This window comes from Rhynchophorus ferrugineus, unplaced genomic scaffold (genome assembly GCF_030347505.1).
Source record: "Rhynchophorus ferrugineus isolate W39M unplaced genomic scaffold, kcgeb_rfMv2 rfM1, whole genome shotgun sequence".
Taxonomy (NCBI): domain Eukaryota; kingdom Metazoa; phylum Arthropoda; class Insecta; order Coleoptera; family Curculionidae; genus Rhynchophorus; species Rhynchophorus ferrugineus.
Window position 1 is genome coordinate 24,343,996 of NW_027472580.1, and position 19,693 is coordinate 24,363,688.

Consider the following 19,693-nt stretch of genomic DNA (forward strand, 5'->3'; position numbering starts at 1 on the left):
ATGGTGTATTCCATTTTTCTATATGGTTCGCTATTATGGCCTTGGTTCCTCAAGCCGACAAAAATAGAAAAGACAACCGTGTTCCAAAATAAGATGTTGGGGATAATTTTGAATATCCTACTCATACATAAAGAAAACGCTGTCTAGAATCTTCAACACTTTCTTGATTTTGGTCAACAGTGAGCAAACGCGACACCAACTTTGAACAGAGCTTTCTCATAGACAAATGCTTATGAAATATGAAACCAACACGTTCTTTTGATCTCTTTACGATGTCTTTACGATGTCTCGTTTCTTAAGCTATTACTTCACTTGAACGGTAATTATTCTCATCAAGAAATAGTGTAAAATTAAAAAACGTAATTGTTTCTGATCCATTGTCTTGAAAATAACAAAAGTAGTGTCACTCTTAACACAACGACTCACAAACATATGATTAGAATATCATGAAATTGTAACAACTTCTGAAGGTTAGTACTAACTGAAAAAGTCGTGAATACAATAAAACCAGCGCCACCTATGTACTAGTCCCGGATTTTTCAGACCATGTGTAACATCGAGAAATGCGTCATGCCATTAATCTTGGATTTCAAAAAAACAATAACCTAAAAGTACTTTGTGCAACAGTATACCTATTCATAATTAAAAAAGATCTTTCTACCTTTCACAAGTTATCGTGCCCAGAAGTTAAAAAACACCCTTGACCTATCTGGATTATGAAAACCCATAGTCTATCAAATAAAAGAACCGATGTACTTCATCAATGTTGCTGCAGTAATTTAGAATGTTTGCCGGTTTGTAAACTCTAATTATTATCACTAATATTTTGAAGAATTTTATAGACACTTGTGAACAGTGGCGACCAATACCAACACAAATTTAATTTTACAAAGTGATTCGGTTATATGTTCCGACATATCATACAGCATTATTTTCTTTATATCTAGAGTAAAATGTGGAGGAAAAATCCGCTCCGAGTTTAAAATGAATTTTATATTTTTACAAACTGCATTTGATAGTATATCATCATGACATAACATTGGCTGTTTTATGGAAGGGCTATATATATATATATATATATATATATATATATATATATATATATATATATATATATATATATATATATATATATACATATATATATATATATATATATATATATATATATATATGTATAAAATAAAGGACTATTAAAACTAGAACTACTAAAGAATTATGAAGCTTCCAACAATAGAGAAATTGATAATGTCCTTTTCCGAATTTTTTGATGTTAGTACATCAGTTAACAATGTTAGATGGTTAGAGGAAGAAAAAACATTTATTAGAATCTAAAACAATAAAAACGGTAACAAACATAAGAGTAGAGAAGTTGTAACCTTAACACTAAATAAAATGGGAGTAAAAATTCAGGAATAAAGTGACAAACAACTAGTGTGCTGAAAACTATATGAGATTCGTATATATGAGGTATCGAGTGATTTGGCAACAAATATAAGACACAAGCTAAAGCCACCCAAATAAAATATTAGAACAATGAAATTGGAAGCACTTTGGCTTTGTTAACTCATCTAAAAAAATTCTCATATATGGTTTGTCCTTGTCGTTTTCGCAAATGACTATATTACAGCTAGCTTAACAAATAACAACAATCATACATTCCAATACGTTCTATAATAATGGGTTAATTAAAATTTCATAGTAGTAATATAATTCCTCCTGGTCAAAGTTCAACCTTTTTTGCATTTGCTGGAGAATTAGTCATGAGATTACCAAATAACTAGACGCGAAATTAAAGCCAGCTTTTACTGAAATTGTTATATAGGCTGGTAAACCGTAATATTCGCACGCGTAAGACATGTGGATAAATAAAACGAAGAGGTGAAAGTCGAAATATGGTGATATTGATAGTTAATCGATACGAAAACTCGATCAAGTGTAATGGGTTAGTTTAGACGACATTGAAAGTAGCGGAACAACATTCTATCATATCTTCGATTGACCAAGATATTCATAACATGAAAAATTGTGTCAAAGCAAATATGTTGCCATTAAACTATTACTCTGTCTGTTGCTTATAATTAAGAAAATTAACAATAAACAGTTTACCATATATTGTAGACTAAAACGGAAATGGAATATAGCAATTACAAGGAGTCAAATGTTTCATTAATACAAGGATCCCCTCTACTTTTATCCCTTAGTACAGCATATCATGAATATATCACAACTTCAAGACGGATAAATGTTTTACAAAATCACTATAAAGTTATTGATAGTAAAATAAACATAGTAAGTTAGACTGGGACCTCATTGATATTCTCAATAAATTATGGCCTATCAAAAAATTCCAAATCCAAATCTAGATAAAAGACATAAACAGATAAAATCCACGTATTTCCACATAGGTTACTGATGTATTCTTTATGTGCAAATTCCTATTTGCCTCTAGATGCGGTTTTAACATTCCCGCCTCATGTTTATTCGTCCCTTCCGCCCCTTCTGCTCCCTTCCGTCCATTCCACATACAGAGTTTTATGTTAATGTTAGATGCCCTCTTATTAATTTATTGTTGTAATTTTATCTGTACTCAGGCAGACTCAGGAACAAAATGACTCAAAATCTCAATAAATTAGCAATCCAAATATGAAGAGGCAAACTTTATATTACTCTTTGAGAAAGAAATGGAAAATTCATTGGACTAAAATAACAGAGATTACATTATCATTTCTCTTATTGATAATCAATAACTTTCACATAGATTTTTATAAGCATAATGCCTATCAATTTCTGCGTTCGAATTGCCTATAAAATAAATTTATAAGAATTGATGATCCGCATCTGGTAGTGTTAACAGCGGTCCTAGTAAGTGATGAATTTACATCTGCAATAATTGCTTAAGGTTTTGTTAACTTATTCCGGGCCCAAATCTGAATATTACCAAAAAAACCTTTATGGTATTTAGAATATGATTCCAAATTATAACCAACAAAAAACTATGTCAAAACATAAATATGTACAAGACGTAACTACACCATTGTAATCCAGTAAATTTTTAAAGGGAATAAGGTTTTCTAAATCTCAATAAACTAGCAATCCAAATATGAAGACGCAAACTTTATATTACTCTTTGAGAAAGAAATGAAAAATTTATTGGACTGAAATAACAGAGATGACATTAACATTTCTCGTATTGATAATCAATAACTTTCACACAGATTTTTATAGGCATAATGCCTATCAATTTCTGCATTCGAATTGCCTATAAAATAAATTTATAAGAATTCATGATCCGCATCTGGTAGTGTTAACAGCGCTCCTAGTAAGTGATGAATTTACATCTGCAATAATTGCTTAAGGTTTTGTTAACTTATTCCGGGCCCAAATCTGAATAATACCAAAAAACCTTTATGGTACTTAGAATATGATTCCAAATTATAACCAACAAAAAACTATGTCAAAACATAAATATGTACAAGACGTAACTACACTATTGTAATCCAGTAAATTTTTAAAAGGAATAAGGTTTTCTAAATCTCAATAAACTAGCAATCCAAATATGAAGAGGCAAACTTTATATTACTCTTTGAGAAAAAAATGAAAAATTCATTGGACTGAAATACATAGATTTTTTGCAGCAATTAAAAATGTCTGTGACCAAAACATCTCGTAGGTCGGTACATCTTTTTTCTTTTTTCAAGATAGCTATTTGTACTAAATTCTTACTAAATGGTTCTTTTATATTGTTAACAGCATTTATTTCTAAACAGTTTTTTCGTAGTATCAGATCTATAAATTAATATTAAAGGATTTATAACCGATTAAGTTACTGTGTGTGATTTTATACATCTCGGAACAGGATTTACTTTTCAGTATGTGTACTTCCTGTTAAGGAAAAGGTAGCTAAAGGTCATCACATGCTATGTAAAGAGAATTCTAAGAGATACTGAGAATATTGGTTTCGATATTTTAAAAGTGGTAATTTTGGAACCGAAGACAATGAGCACACAAAATAATTTATTACTATTCCTTCGTTCAAGTTCGACTAATCGTTCAATTAATCGTTCAGTTGAACTTGCATCAATATATGTATTTCCCAAATTAAAATTAAATTAGACTGTTTAAGCTAAAGTTAATATTAAACACATTAACAAGTTATACACTATACATATTCATGTCGTTTGGTTCTCTTCAATCTTCTGATTTGTTGCGTGTTATGCAGTAGCTATTATATTGCTTCTACGTTGCTGTTATTTAGTAACCTTATTTCATCCATGGGCTCTTTGATTTTAGGTCAAGTTGGGAAAATCAATACAGTTCTTTGATTTTGAGCCAGCTCTGCTCTGTTTTTTTGTTTTACGTGAATATACATAAATAATATTTCTAGAAAATATGACTTGATAAGTATTATGAGACTACTACATTTTTTATTAATATTGAAAAAGTCTTTTTTGAGTGAAATTTTAGTAAACCCTTTTCGTCAATCAATTATTTAGTCTTCCACTTATTCTCTGCCAGCCAGGTTCTTAAATTTTGTCTATATTCGCTCATTTTAAGAATCTCGTTATTCCATACGTATTTGAAAATGATAAACAATACAAACAAGTGTTTTATTCATTTGGAATTGTAAAACAAATAGAATTACGTGAACGGAAATGACAACAACAATTTACTAAGGATTGGTTCATGGGATTATGTTAGTTGTTAACGAGGTGATCCCATGTATAAACAAAATAAAAAATTTGACAAAATACAAACATCTGAAAATTAATTTTTAGCATCAATAGACTAACAATTATATTTAATGTTAATACGCCAACAATAAAAAAAACGTAAAATTAGCATTTAATATTATTTGTTTTCAGTAAACTACACAGCCCATCAGATAATAAAAGTGTCACTTATAGCCATTACATGATGTATATCACCTAAATTTATCTTGAAACTTTTCTTCGACAATAAGTATTCCTAGTTCCTCGATTATGAATGAATTAATAATTCTTTCGTGCTCACCAACAGGTGTATTGTCACTTCTGATGATGATATTATGGCCATCAGAATCGTTTTGGTCGCAAGACAATAGTCTGTGTTTGGTGGGACCAGAGTGGCGTGGTGTATTACGAACTGTTACGAACTGAACCATATGAACTGGTTAACAGTGATCGCTACCAACAACTAATGATTAATTTAAACTATGCATCGATCGAAAAACGTCCAGAATGAGACGAAGACACGGTAAAGTGATTTAACAGCACGATAACGCACCGTCTCAGGTGGTGTAACTCCAATGGTAAGTTCTGGGGCAATGTTTCGCTTAGTTCAATCATTGGTGGCGCTGAGATAAATTAAATACGATTGGTTAGTTTAAAATGGTCGTGTAGAAACCTGTAGGGAAAATATTTTGTTTTGATTGGTCGTCCATTTCATGTGAATACTTCATGACGTCACATTTACTGACCAATAGTACTCAAATAAAAACCAAATTTAGTACATAAAATATATAAACAAAAGGTAAGAATAAAGAAAGGGTATAAGTGTAAATGAAAAAAAAAGTGTTCAATATTAAATATAGTTCAATAAAAATATTCTTCTCTAAGGGATTATCCCTTTTTCGTATTTATTTAGTGCCATCAATTTTATGGGATCTATTAGAATTATACCTTCTACTTTTACTATACTGAAGGTAAACTTTAAACCCTTCCTTCTTAATATTGCATTAATTTAACCCAAAAATATAATGAACACCTGACAATAACTTTTAAAATTTGATCTCGAAAAGCATTATGAATGGGACAATTGATACAAATTGAAAATATCCCTAGCTTCTTATGGCAAATGTACTCACCAAGAGGAACCAAACATATTTACAAGACTGCTGTCGCGTCTGATATTGATATCAGTCTGAGATGATCTCTGATTTCACTGTTGAATTATAGGCATAATGCCTATCAATTTCTGCATTCGAATTGCATATAAAATAAATTTAAGAATTGATGATCCGCATCTGGTAGTGTTAACAGCGCTCCTAGTAAGTGATGAATTTGCATCTGCAATAATTGCTTAAGGTTTTGTTATCTTATTTCGGGCCCAAATCTGAATATTGTCAAAAAAAACTTTTTGGTATTTAGAATATGATTCCAAATTATAACCAACAAAAAACTTCTATGTCAAGACATAAATATGTACAAGACGTAACTACACTATTGTAATCCAGTAAATTTTTAAAGGGAATAAGGTTTTCTAAGGAGGTAAAAGAAGTAAAATCGTTCAGTAAGATTATGGCCACTGTTTTCCTTTTAATGAATTAATGAATTTCTCAGTTTGGGTAGCCAAAATCATTTCGGAGAGTGACTTCAGAGTGACAATCAATAAATACTGATACTGATACAACCAGTCTGTTAAGAAGAAGTCTAATATTGAAGAGAATGCTATTAAGTTATCGAAATTTATTAACACCGAAATCCAGGCATCGGATATTTTTATATTGAGTTGAATTTTTAATGAATTACTGAGTGGATAAAAAAGTCTTCCACATAATCAATATTCGAACTCAATCATTAGAAGGAAATCCATCATTAGAAATACATTACGTATGAAAGCGATATAGATATTTATTATTATTAGCACTAAATGAAACAACAATTATATGGGAACCTTATACAATAGGAATGGTAATATAATAAACATAAAAGATTACAACAACGAGAAAGTTCTAGTGTATCCCATAACGTAGGCGGAGGAAAACAAATGATGTTCTTGTAAAATTGGAAATCTAATATTATTGGAAACCACAAATATAGTCAATCAAACAAAACAATTAAAATTCATATTAAATAATAGTAATTGTATTCTTACGTCCAAGAAATAATTATTACCATTATTTACTGCAATATTTGTTTTTAAGGAAAGAAAATAAAGCTACACAATTGTTACACTTTTAAAAGATATTTTCCGTCACATAAGTTGAATAAATCGATCATGAGTGATTTCGTTCAAGATCTTATTTTATCACAAGAATGAAATGTTTAATACCAAGGTTATAGAAATGAGGGAAAAATAAGTTCATCCAAATTCTTTTGATAAAAAATATAAACAAGAAAAAAAACAAAAACCACAGCTAATAACATTGTTTTAATTTAAAAATGGTTTCGTCATATTCGCATTTCTTTATAATCAGTTTTCAGTTTTAAAAAATATCAATATTTTTGGCCGATATATCTATATATCCATATTTTTCTCGGCGGCCAACACCTTTAACTTACAGCTGCTAGCTGCAATATCAAAATTATTTGAGAAATGGCCATTAAAACATATTAACAGGTCAACTGAAAAGTCCCCGATCTGACACATAGGTGGCGCTACTAGAATTAAATTAGTTAATTAATTAGTTATATATTTATATCATTAGTTATATTAGTTTTATAATTAGTTAGCCTTAACCCTCAAAAGATGCGTGTATAAATTTGACAGCTGTCGGATCACTAGATTGTGAATTACAGCATTTAGAGTGAAGAAACTTTTGTTATTGTGAAAAAAATGGATAAAAAGGAATTTCGCTTGTTGATAAAATATTGCTCTTTTAAAGGGAAATAATACAGTTGAAGCAAAAACTTGGCTTGATGCCGAGTTTCCGGACACTACCATAGGAAAATCAACCATCACGGATTGGTATGCTAAATTTAGACGTGGTGAAATGAGCACGGAAGACGGTGAACACAGTGGACGCCCAAAAGAGGTTGTTACCGACGAAAACATTTAAAAAATCCACAAAATGATTTTGATTGACCATAAATTGAAATTGAATGAAATTGCAGACACTCTAAGGAAATCAACTGAACGCGTACATTATATCATTCACGAATATTTGTGTATGAGAAGGCTCTGTGCAAAGTGGGTGCCGCTTGAGATCACTTTTAACTAAAAACAAGGACGAGTTGATGATTCGGAGCAGTTTTTGAAGATGAACAAGCATAATAAACCCGAGTTTTTGAGTCAGTATGAGACAATGGATGAAATATGGCTCCAAAATCGCCAAAAAACAACTGCATTTGAAGAAAAAGAAAGTGCTGCTTCACCAAGATAATGCACCGTGTCACAAGTCAGTGAAAACGATCGCAAAAATCTATGAATTGGGCTTCGTATTGCTTCCTCATCCACCGTATTCTTCAGATCTATTTTAGCGACTATTTTCTGTTCTCAGATCTTAAAAGAATGCTCGCTGGGAAGAAATTTTTGTCGAATGAAGAAGTGATCGCCGAAACTGGGGCCTATTTTGAAGCAACGGACATATCGTACTACAAAAATGGTATCGAACAGTTGGACGGTCGCTATAATCAGTGTATCACACTTGAAGGCAATTATGTTGAATAAAAAAAACTAATTTTGCTAAAAAAATGTGTTTTACTATGGAAATCGACACTCGACAATCGATACAGAATAACAGCGGTTGTTGAAAAGGCATTCGAAGAATAGAAATACTGCCCTGAAATATTCCTGGAAGTCTCACAAGCTTTTGACCGGATATAGCATTTAGGATTAATATACAAAATGAGCAAATTGCTACCGCGCAATTACTGTCTACTATTGAATATTTTCTTTTCGAAAGAAAATTTAGAGTCGCAGATGAAGGGGTATTCTCAACACTTAAACCTATTTCGCCTGGAGTTCCACAGGGCAGTATCTTAGGTCAACTCTCATACCTACTCTATACTGTTGATATCCCAACAACAAAAGAAACAGTACTTGAAACATTTTCCGACGACACAGTTATAATGGCAAAAGATCTCTGTCTAAGGCCGTAGCAAAAGTACAAGTAGCGGTCAACAAGATCTACAAATGGACGAGAGACTGGAAAATAAAGCTTAATAGCTCCAAATCTATCCATGTTAATTTTGCGTTGCGGCGAAATGACAAAAACCTAATTATATCACATATTTCGGAATATATGTCGATAGTAGCTTAAATTGGAAACATCATGTTAGACAAAAGCACAGCAGATTAGACTTAAAGTAAAGCAACTGTACAGGTTAGATACTTTCATCTTGACCTAAAATTAAAGAGATTGCTTTATCAATCAATTGTTAACCTATGGGCAGCAAATAAACCATGGTTGCAAATTAACCTAGGTTGCACTAAAAACCATCTAACAATGCAACGCACCCAAAACAAAGTTCTACGACCAATGCTTATCGCTACGTAACCAAAGAGCTGCACGATGACTCCGGATGGACCTGGATTCATGAAATGATTCAAGATTTCGCCTTAAAACATGAAATAAAGTTGCTAAATCACAGCAACTTGGAAGCAATACAGCTGCTGAATACTAACATACAGGAAATAAGAAGATTGAAGCGAATCAAACCACACAGACTTGTGCTTAAGTAGATTAGTCTTATTTTAATTTCAGAAATACGTGCTGATGTATTAATCCCGTACTCGCCGTGCTTGTGCATTAACGAAAGTACAACAGAACAGTAGTAATAAATTAATTTGTAAATTAAGATTTTACTAAGCGTATCTAATGTAAGATGTAATTAATTATAAAAAATGATAATATATGTTCTATTTTTTACAGGATTCCTAGTAGACTTTATATCTGGACCAGTATCATCAGGTTTCACCTCAGCAGTAGCCCTAATCATACTCACATCACAAATGAGAGATATTTTCGGTATAAACGCCCCTGGTTCCGTCTTTACCAAGATGTGGAGAAACATTTTTAAAGAGATTCATAACATAAATCCTTGGGACACCATATTGGGCATATGTTGTATCGTAGTGCTGCTTATAATGAGGGTAAGTTTTAAATGTATAAACCGCTAATAAAGAATTGTTGAAATATTGTTTATTTGTGTTTAGATTGTGGGACAATTGCACGTGGGACCTAAAAAAGGAGGCGCAGAACAAACTAAAATGCAACTTTTTTTCAATAAGTTCCTGTGGTTATTTTCTACTGCCAGGAATGCCATTATTGTAATTATATGTGGATTCATAGGATATTCATTCGATATCAATGGTAAATACAATTTAATGTTATAATATTTATCAGGTGTACTGGAAAGTCATTACCGGTTTTCAACAGATGTCACTATACTTAAGTATGTAATGTTGTGATTTGACAAATCAAGGTTCAAAGCTATACATGTTATATTTTGCGAAAGTAATACCGTCATAAATGTATACCTCTTTGAAAATGTCAAGTTTCGTACCTGAAAACGTGCATTTGCGATATGCATCACTTATTTTATTCAATCAAGAGTTTTTATATGAATGCCCAACTCATACTTAAAAACAATTGGCAGAAGTGTTAAATGTGGCCCAAGAAATAATTGGCGACCGATTACGAACGATGGGGAAAATCCAAAAGATAGGGAGATGGGTGCCACATCAATTGAATCAAAAATGGTAAATCGAAAAATCGTCCGTGAAATGCTACTTTAAAGGTATGATGGTCCTCCAAGGCCAAATTGTTTTGTTCGCAAGGCAATGCTCTGTGTTTGATGGGACCAGAGTGGTGTGGTGTATTACAAACTATTGAAACCTGGCGAAACAGTTAATAGTGATCGCTACCGACAAGAAATTATCAGTTTGAATCATGCATTGATAGAAAAACATCCAGAATAGACCCGAAAACACGGTGTGTGATTTTAAAGCACGGTATATAATAATTCACACAGTAATTCACGTAATTTCGAAAAAACTTTAATGACTTTTCGGTACTCTTGGTACATATCAACATACCTAAATATTATATAAATATGTATAAAATGCTTTTCTCATTCTAACAGGAGAATCACCATTCAAACTCATAGGGGAAGTACCAAGAGGTTTACCCAATTTTCAGCTACCACCTTTTGGTTACACTCAAGTCCTAAACGGTACCGAAACGCATGTCTCCTTCTTCGAAATGGTTTCCAATCTAGGAACGGGCATCATTGTTACACCGCTCATCAGTTTATTGGAAACTATTGCAGTCTGCAAAGCTTTTGGTAAGACTTATAAGGCTATTACATATAGGATGTACAGTCACCTTTAATGTTCTATAGAGAAAACAATGTTTCAACGTTTGAAATACGTTACAAATACATGTTATCTTTGTATATATAATTCTTCTGTTCGTGGTTGTTTAGAGATTTTGGTGAAGTGTTTTGAGTGTGTTTTTGTGGATTCGAAAATGTTTTGCCATTGTCAGTTTTATTCCCTATGGGTTTGGTTATATTAGTGAAATTTTATCTGCAATCCTGTTAATTTTGACTTAGATATAGAAATATTGATCAAGAGCTGTTTCGCATTGTTATCACTAACATGATCCATAGTCCACTCTGAACATCACGACGCTATCTATGGACAATGATAGGTGTAAGAAATAAATATCGATGGTTATCCATCGTATTGTCGAAAGACATAAACAATGATGGTCAATCATATCAATTGCATACGTGAAATTGTGTTCTTCTATCCGTGTGTATGCCACTGCAAGCATTCAGCCGATTTTGGGTGAATTATTTTGTGTGTATTTATGTGGATTCGGATAGGTGGGGCTGCAATTTTTTTATATTCTAAAAATTTCATTTATATTAGATTTTGATTATAAGAACATATCCCAACAAAATTAATAGTTGGTATAATTGTATATAAAATGTATAAAATCTAATATCCCTAAATTATCAATTTACTCGTTCTCTTGATTTCCTAAACTATGAACTATGACATCCAAAAGGAAAGATCTAAAATGCTGTTGAAATAACATGTATTTATTATATTATTCCCTGCATTTTTTTGATGTCCAAAAGAGAACTAAATGTCTGAAGATGCGAATAAGAGTGGTTTGTAACAATTTGCATGTAAATTCGGTTTTTGCAACATCCTTTGAGCTATATGTAAAAAGGTTCGCGCATTCATGAAAAAAAATACGTTTTCTTCAGGGAGACCCGTTTTTTTAAATTTATTTTTATCTAAATATCAAGCTATATTGAAATGTTACAATGATAATCTAGGTTACCAGTTTTTCCGGATATTTTTTTGAATTTCTGGAGTCACACGAGTTCTCTAGCATCTTGTTTTAATTTAGTGTCTTGGTAGTGGATTTTAGTCCAATCTGTAGTGATAAAGCGATACATATTAATCAATCATTTTTAAATTATTTAATATTCTTTGTATTCTAAATTTCTAAATTATCTAATACATATAATATATCTAAAATACTATTACTCATTTCTAAAGCATTGTTCGAATGTGTTTTCATCCCAAAATGATTGCAACCAGTAACTTAAAGAATTAAACACTGTACTTCAATCAATGATATTTATTCAAAAGTACTATCGGTACTTTATATATTTTAACAAACAATGACAATGTGGAAGATGTTTTAATTTTTTTTTTGTCATCGTTCTCTTTAACTTTAGTACTACAAAGTCACAGCAGCAGGAGGACTGTTCTGTCGCCTTTACCACTGCCTCAACCAAGCCGGCGATATAATGTTTTATATCTAGCAATAAAACTCCATTTAACTTCACTTTTTTTGTATAAAAATATGAGTAATTAACCAAGGTTCAGTACTTCCAATAAGTCGCTACTTATTTCCTTAAAATGGGCTATTCTCCTTTAAATGTATTCAACTAACGGGAATCACATTAATTATCAAGGAAAGAAAACAGGTTGACGTTGGATTGGCAATCGTTGAGCAGTTATTTAAAGCATTCCTTGGTATAGTTAAGTGAAGTTCAGGCAGAAGTATCGAAGCTGAACCCATTAGGCCACAGATGTGGCTTGAAGATGGTTAAAGACCTCTAGCTATAAACCATTACAAGTAAAAAAAACACCCATGCTTTGAAAAACAGGTCTAGTCCGTACATTCCCGACACAAGCATCACATCAAAGAGTGTAAACCCACCAAAGGCAGATTGAAACTGCTGCGAGCTAACATAGTCTACTAGGAAATGTATACAGGGATACCAGGAGATATATACAGGATATAAACAAACTTTGGGTAAAAACAGTGCCATTTAAAAGATCAACAAAGGTACAAATTGGCGGACAAAGGTACAAGAGATACTCAAAAATAATTTTACAACTATAAGCTGTCCATATGGAACAACGACCACGCCCATCCCTGTGGTCCTTTAGGAAGAAGGTGTTATATCGCACGTTAGTTACATAATGGGCTACGGATTACACCGCGTATTCAAGTGCTTGTGTTAAAATTGAATGGTGCAGCAATTACAGTTACTGTTACCTATTTTGCAATAGATAAAAATCCACAGTAACGTTTTGTATCGCCGCTCAACAAGTCGCTTCTTTCTTCCTTACATATATAGTTCCCTTCTAGCTCCCATCTATTAAAAACATTTTATAATCACTATAAATATTTTTTAAATTTATGTAATAAATAATTTTGTTACTATATAAATATAAAATAACATTGTTACTAGTCGTTGCCTAACCTACAATTTATCTTTACAATAACGTAAATCTAGATACATATCTAGAAGGACCCATCGACCCTATCTTAGCCTCTGGTGTAATAATGTTCATGTATTAACACTGCTGTTTTTCTATTAAATGCACCTCACTACACTACACAAAATCCAATAGTGTGATTATTTTGTGTCTGTGTCCTGTTCTGATGTTACCCAAGAGTTGTATTACTTCCTTATTGACATGAAAATAGTTGGTCTTGATTTCTTTAATGGCAGTCGGTATTTAAAGGTCTTGGTGTAAGTAATCAGTGCTGTACTATTTGGGTCCATATATAATACTTCTCAGGACTTTATTCTGGAAAACTTGTAATTATGTTACTTTTTGCAGAACATTCCTAAAATTGAATTCCATATGTCCTTATAGGTTTCAACGCTTGCTTGTATAATAATAATATATTATGTACTGACTGTGATTTTCTTCCAATTAACTGTTAAAATATATTTTCTTTAGTTAAAAAAAGGAATCTGTGTTAAGTACAATAATAAAATGTTACTAGTTTCTAGGGACTTTTAAGTTATGTAGTGAGAAAAACCACGATATTGTTGTATATAGATCAATTTATTAGTTCGTTTATAAAGTCTTCAACTGTTTAGATAGGTGTATTAAATAAAAGCTGTTTATTAAAGTAATCTCAGAATATCAATTAATCACCTAAATTCGCAACAGGTTATGTGCCCATTTTCGCGTCCAAAAAGAATATAGATATTTTTCCTTTGAAGTTACTAGTTTTGAGATTAAATAGTTAGAAAATAAACAGTGACGTGGAATAGTCGATGTAGAAGCGAAAAATTCGAGATTTGCAGGATTACCAGGAAGGACACTTTAGATGCAGTCGACGGCAAGTTGGTGAAACCGGATGTGTTGGCGGCAGACGCTGACGACAAGATAGTGAAGAATCATAAAGTGCAATCGATTTGTATAGAAAAGCTAACAATTATGCCAAGTGTGTGATTACAAGTTCAGTAAAAGATGATGTATATCAAAAGATTTGAAACAAAAAGACGGTTTATGAAGTGTGGGAGGCATTGAAGCAAATTTAATTCTAGCAGAATTCCGAAGTTATTTAAGATATGTACCGACTTTTTTGCGTTTGATTGGATATAAGAAGAAGATGTCGCAACACACATTGCAAAATTGACAGGTTTTTGGAATTAAATAACGGACTTAAAACGAAAAACGAAAATGGATTAGCTGATGATGAAGGGCAAAAGTACTTGTAACTATTGCAAACAACCGGGCCATTGGATTAGATAATGTCAAAAGTGGATTGCTGATGGACTAGACTGAAGAAGTAGGATGCAACTGAAGAAGGAAAGGGACAAGACAGTGGAGACAAACAGTACTATTAAGGACAAGCGGTGATAGTTTTTCTGCAGAAGTAGACGAAAACAGTTGGTGTATTGACAATGGGGCTATGAGATGCAAAAGAGGTGCTGAGTGATAATGGCAACGAGTTTGACAATGAAGAGGTTAGATTTATCTTACGGAAAAACGGAACAGTCGATAATAAATAGTAACAAAATCAATCGGACCGAAAATAGCAACTTAAAACAGTCAACTGAAACAGCCAGTGGTAAAAAGTCGTAAAATCAGTCGAACCAAAAATAGCGACTGAAACAGTCGATGGTAAAAAGTAGTCAATTACTACAGAGTCGATGGTCAATTTCAGTCGATAGTTCCCATTACTACTTTTTACCTTCATAAGCTTTTTTGGATTTGTTCCTCACTGTAAAAATTATCTGTAATAATATGCCTTGGAACATTGATTAAAAAACATTGAAGAGCTGATCAGTGATGTTTAATTGACTAAATGTAAACCTCTTTGACAAAAGCAATATATTTATAGGCACATTTTAATTTACAGCTAATGGAAAGCCAGTTGATGCTACTCAAGAACTGTTGGCCATCGGGTTTGCTAACCTAGCAAACTCCTTCGTTCAGTCATTCCCAGGTGGTGGGGCACTAGCGAGAAGTGCAGTGAATAATGCCAGTGGTGTCAGAACTCCAATGGGTGGCCTCTATACCGGTATATTGGTCATTTTAGCGCTGCTTTTCTTCACGCCGTTCTTCAGATATATACCAAAATCCGCTCTGGCAGCTATCATAATTGCCGCTGTCATTTTTATGGTAGAGGTGAAAGTGGTAAGGCCGATGTGGAGATCGAAAAGTGAGTTTTTAAAGCCAACTATGTGAAAATACGTCACTGATAAAATCTCTTTCAGAAAGTGACTTGTTCCTGGGATTGGCAACTTTCATCGCTTGTTTGGTCCTGCCATTAGAGATTGGTATTCTAGTTGGAATAGGTATGAATTTGCTATTTATATTGTACCACGCAGCAAGGCCCAAAATATCAGTGGAAAAACTTACGGTAAGATTTGAAATCATATTACTGTTTAATGCTACATTAATACGTTGTTTTAATAATTTCATAACGGTTTCATTATTTTTCGTCGCGCTATTACCATCTCTCTTTATTCTTTCTCATCTGTTTCTCCTGGTCATGTTTATTGTTTATGAATACTTTGAAATATACTTCTTAAAAATTTCTAAAATATGAAATTTTAATGTAAAATACCACCAAGGCAGTTTGATAAGACAAAGATTTTTTCAATTTCTCGCGCAGTCACTGCTACCCCAATTGCCATTTATTAAAAGACCACATGGTCATTGGCAGCAGACATTTCGAATTTGAATTTCTTATAACTTGGAAAAAATAATATCGTTTGTAGGTTAAACAACTTTTTAAAACACTTTTTTTCTAAAAAACAAACATCACAGAAATCGAGGAAAGGTTTTATAAATAATATGTTTTATGAACTATAAAATATAAATGCCATATCATAATTATAAATCATATATGTATCATACATATAAAAATCTAGAAAAAATAAAAAACTAAACAAAAAACTGGTGCATGGAAAATCAAAAGTATCTCTTCCGTCTTTTTCCTTTTTCATGTTTGTTTAGTGTCATCAATTTAATAGGATCTATAGAGTTCTGCCTTTTTGTTTTCTTATACTGAAAGCAAACTTTGACCCTGTCCGTGTTAAAATTCTGTTTACCTGTTTTATCCAAAAGTATAAAGTCAAAAAGCGCACATTATTATTTTTAATATCCTACCTGGAACATTATTATGAAATTGATAATCAAAGGGTGTTCAATTTGCTTTTTTTACAGATATTTGACAAAAAATATGTTATATTATCGACGTGGCAACATCACAGGATAAAATAAAGCTCAAATAATATCAGCTCAAAAAATATAGCTCAAATACCTACTGACAATATAACAAAACAATTTTATTGGAGTGTAGGATATGAGATCCTTGCCTCGTTTACTCGTATACGTATATAACATTTGGAATTGAAACAAAAGAGTCAAGTAGCAATATCTCAACTCCTGGTAATACATCCCCTGTTAGTAAAAAATATAAATTATTTAAAACGCCCTCAAATGTATAGAATTGACCCCAATACACTTCTTTGTGGTATACCTGGTCTTGTCTCTATTATTGTAGAGTAGGCTTTTTCTTGTTTGGCTCTAAACGTTTTCGCAATAATGTAAGATTTTAATAGTTCAGTGTGTTGTTTGGGTAACATCTTCTATAGCTAATGAACAAGGCCGTCATGCCATACCTTATCGAATGCTTGTACTACATCTAAGAATATAGCTGAATATATCTTTTTACCTTCATAGCTTGATTCAATTCCATCTGGTATTCTATGCACCTAGTCAATTGTTGAATGTGTGTTAATAAACCCAAACTGGTGTGTAGGTATTAGACTTTTCTCTCTGTGATGTGATAGCAATGATAAAGAAAAGACTAGGGATCCAGCAACTTAACAGTTAATATCGTGGTTTCATTTCTTGTCGGGCAAAAGAGAAGAGTTTTCGGTGACGTATTATGACTGGCGATGAAAAGTAAATCTATTCTGACAATTCTAAGAGTAAAAAGTTATCACTAGAGTTATCTATATCGATATCAAAGGGAAATATTCCTGACTATAAAATCTGGGACTAATGCTAATTAATTATTAATAATACTCATGCACATGGAGGGATCAACAAGATATAGTGTATTAAGAACTGGTAACCAAATGCCACTGTTACTGCAAATGTCTATGGACGACGAAAGAGCTAACATACAAGAAAACATTGTTGCAGCTCGAATGGGAAGTTTTACCTTACCTAGCGTACTTACTAGATCCACCAGACATAGAGTCTCCTAATTCTGGCAACTTATCCTGTTAACTTCAATATCAACACCGATTTTTCACCACGATATCGCTATGTTGCCAGAAAGATACAAAAGAAATTGGATTCATACATATCGTACCAGTTTTCTCAATTTTTAAAATAAAAATATGATCAGAATACTATAATATATATATATATATATATATATATATATATATATATATATATATATATATATATATATATATATATATATATAATTTGAAACGATATTGATGATATTAATTATTTTTATGTTTCATTTTCAGTCAAACGAGGGTACAGAATATCTTATACTAACACCAGACCGATGTCTCATATTCCCGTCTGTGGATTATGTGAGAAACCTGGTTACCAAGCATTCCATCCGCCAAGGAATACCTGTGGTCATAGATTGTTCTCATATCTACGGCGCTGACTTCACGGCGGCCACGGTGGTGGAGACGCTCACGAAAGATTTCGCCGCTCGGGACCAGCCGCTATTCTTCTACAACCTCAAGCCATCAGTCAGTGCCGTATTCGAAGGGGTATCGCCCAAAGATTTCGTCGTCTTCTATCATCACGATCAGTTCGACGACCTACTGAAAAAACGCCAAACCAAACCTACGAACGATAACATCGTTTAAATCAGTATTTTTTATCCAGTAGTAGATCATTCGAACCAAAGTAGTTGATATGTTGTTCCTGATAATCGAGGCTCGATTACCGTCAGTACTTCAAATTAGAAAACGTGGCATGATATTTATAGGTCGGTCTCGATTCCCATCCCAGAAAATAAACGAGACCTAAATAGATCATCGACTGCTATAGATTCAGTATTTCTTTGTTATTAAAGTTGCGCGAATACCTCAAATAAATCTATGATACCTTGCTAGTTCATTCTGTATATTAATATTTTATCATCTGAAATATTATATTTATTTATATGTGAAAGCATTTTATTGTTTTTTTCCTTAGTTTCTCGTTGATGTATATATAGATATGTTACTATGTAGTTTAGTGTTGTTGATATTACTGTGATATTAAATGAGTTTATTTCAAAGGTGTATTATTTTTCCGAAATCCCACACTCAACAGAAAAGTACTCAGTAGTAAAGTTTTCGACAATAAAAATAATATAAATGATATAGGGTATGTGCAATGTATTAACTAAGACTCAGTAAAATTAGAGAGTTAAGTCTAGTAAAATGGAATCCATTACTTTTTCAATAGATCAATTTAATAAATTGTATTGTACTACATTGTAAAAATTCCGTTGCTTTACACCAGATGACATACTTCGAGTAAAAAATGTACGTCCAAAAGAATGTTTAATTATCGTCTGAGTTGTTTTATATCGCCATTCAACAAGTCGCCTCCTCTTTCTTTAAATAAAATAGTTTTTGAAGTAAATTAATATTTCTTGTATTTAAAATCCTTACCATTTTATAACTGGCGCAGTCGATTAGATTCCATATCATAAATCTCTTTTTCATCTATTGAATTCAACCAATTAACCGGAATCAAATTAGTTATCGAGAAAATAAATCAAGTTGACGGTGGATTGGCAATCTTCCGCTCGGTGTAGTTAAGTAGAGTTCAGGCAAAACTATCGAAGATCGAAGGTCAAAGACCACGAACTATTTACATTTGAAAACACATTCAAGCTTTGAAAATCACCTCCAGTACAAGAATAAGCATTACAGTTCAATGTGTAAGGCCACCAAAGGCGGACTGAAGTTGCTGTTATTAACATAATCTACTGGAATTTGGATAGAATCTTGCAGTTTGAGGTAAACGACCACCAAAGATAGATTGTAGTAACTGAGTTTGTCAGCAGTAGACTATAGGAATATGGAGTCACCAACACTTAGAAACCCATTCCTTAAAGAAATGAATTTGAGTAGAAACGAAGATATTCAAAGACAAACGATAAAATAATGTTATTAAAACTATAAGCTATCCAGGCGAGATAACGACCACGTCCACCACAGTAGAT

General features: G+C 32.4%; 1 protein-coding gene across 1 annotated transcript in view; it reads left to right on the plus strand.

The window, feature by feature from the left end:
* Nucleotides 1–18,757, plus strand: part of LOC143206537 (sodium-independent sulfate anion transporter) — a 75,658-nt gene extending 56,901 nt beyond the window's left edge. Inside the window, exons 5-10 of the mRNA XM_076419129.1 lie at nt 9,575–9,795; nt 9,859–10,015; nt 10,788–10,988; nt 15,344–15,646; nt 15,702–15,847; nt 17,985–18,757. Of these exons, the coding sequence (XP_076275244.1) occupies nt 9,575–9,795; nt 9,859–10,015; nt 10,788–10,988; nt 15,344–15,646; nt 15,702–15,847; nt 17,985–18,341 (1,385 nt within the window). The 3' untranslated portion in view covers nt 18,342–18,757. The remainder of the gene's footprint in view (nt 1–9,574; nt 9,796–9,858; nt 10,016–10,787; nt 10,989–15,343; nt 15,647–15,701; nt 15,848–17,984) is intronic.
* Nucleotides 18,758–19,693: the final 936 nt, after the last annotated feature.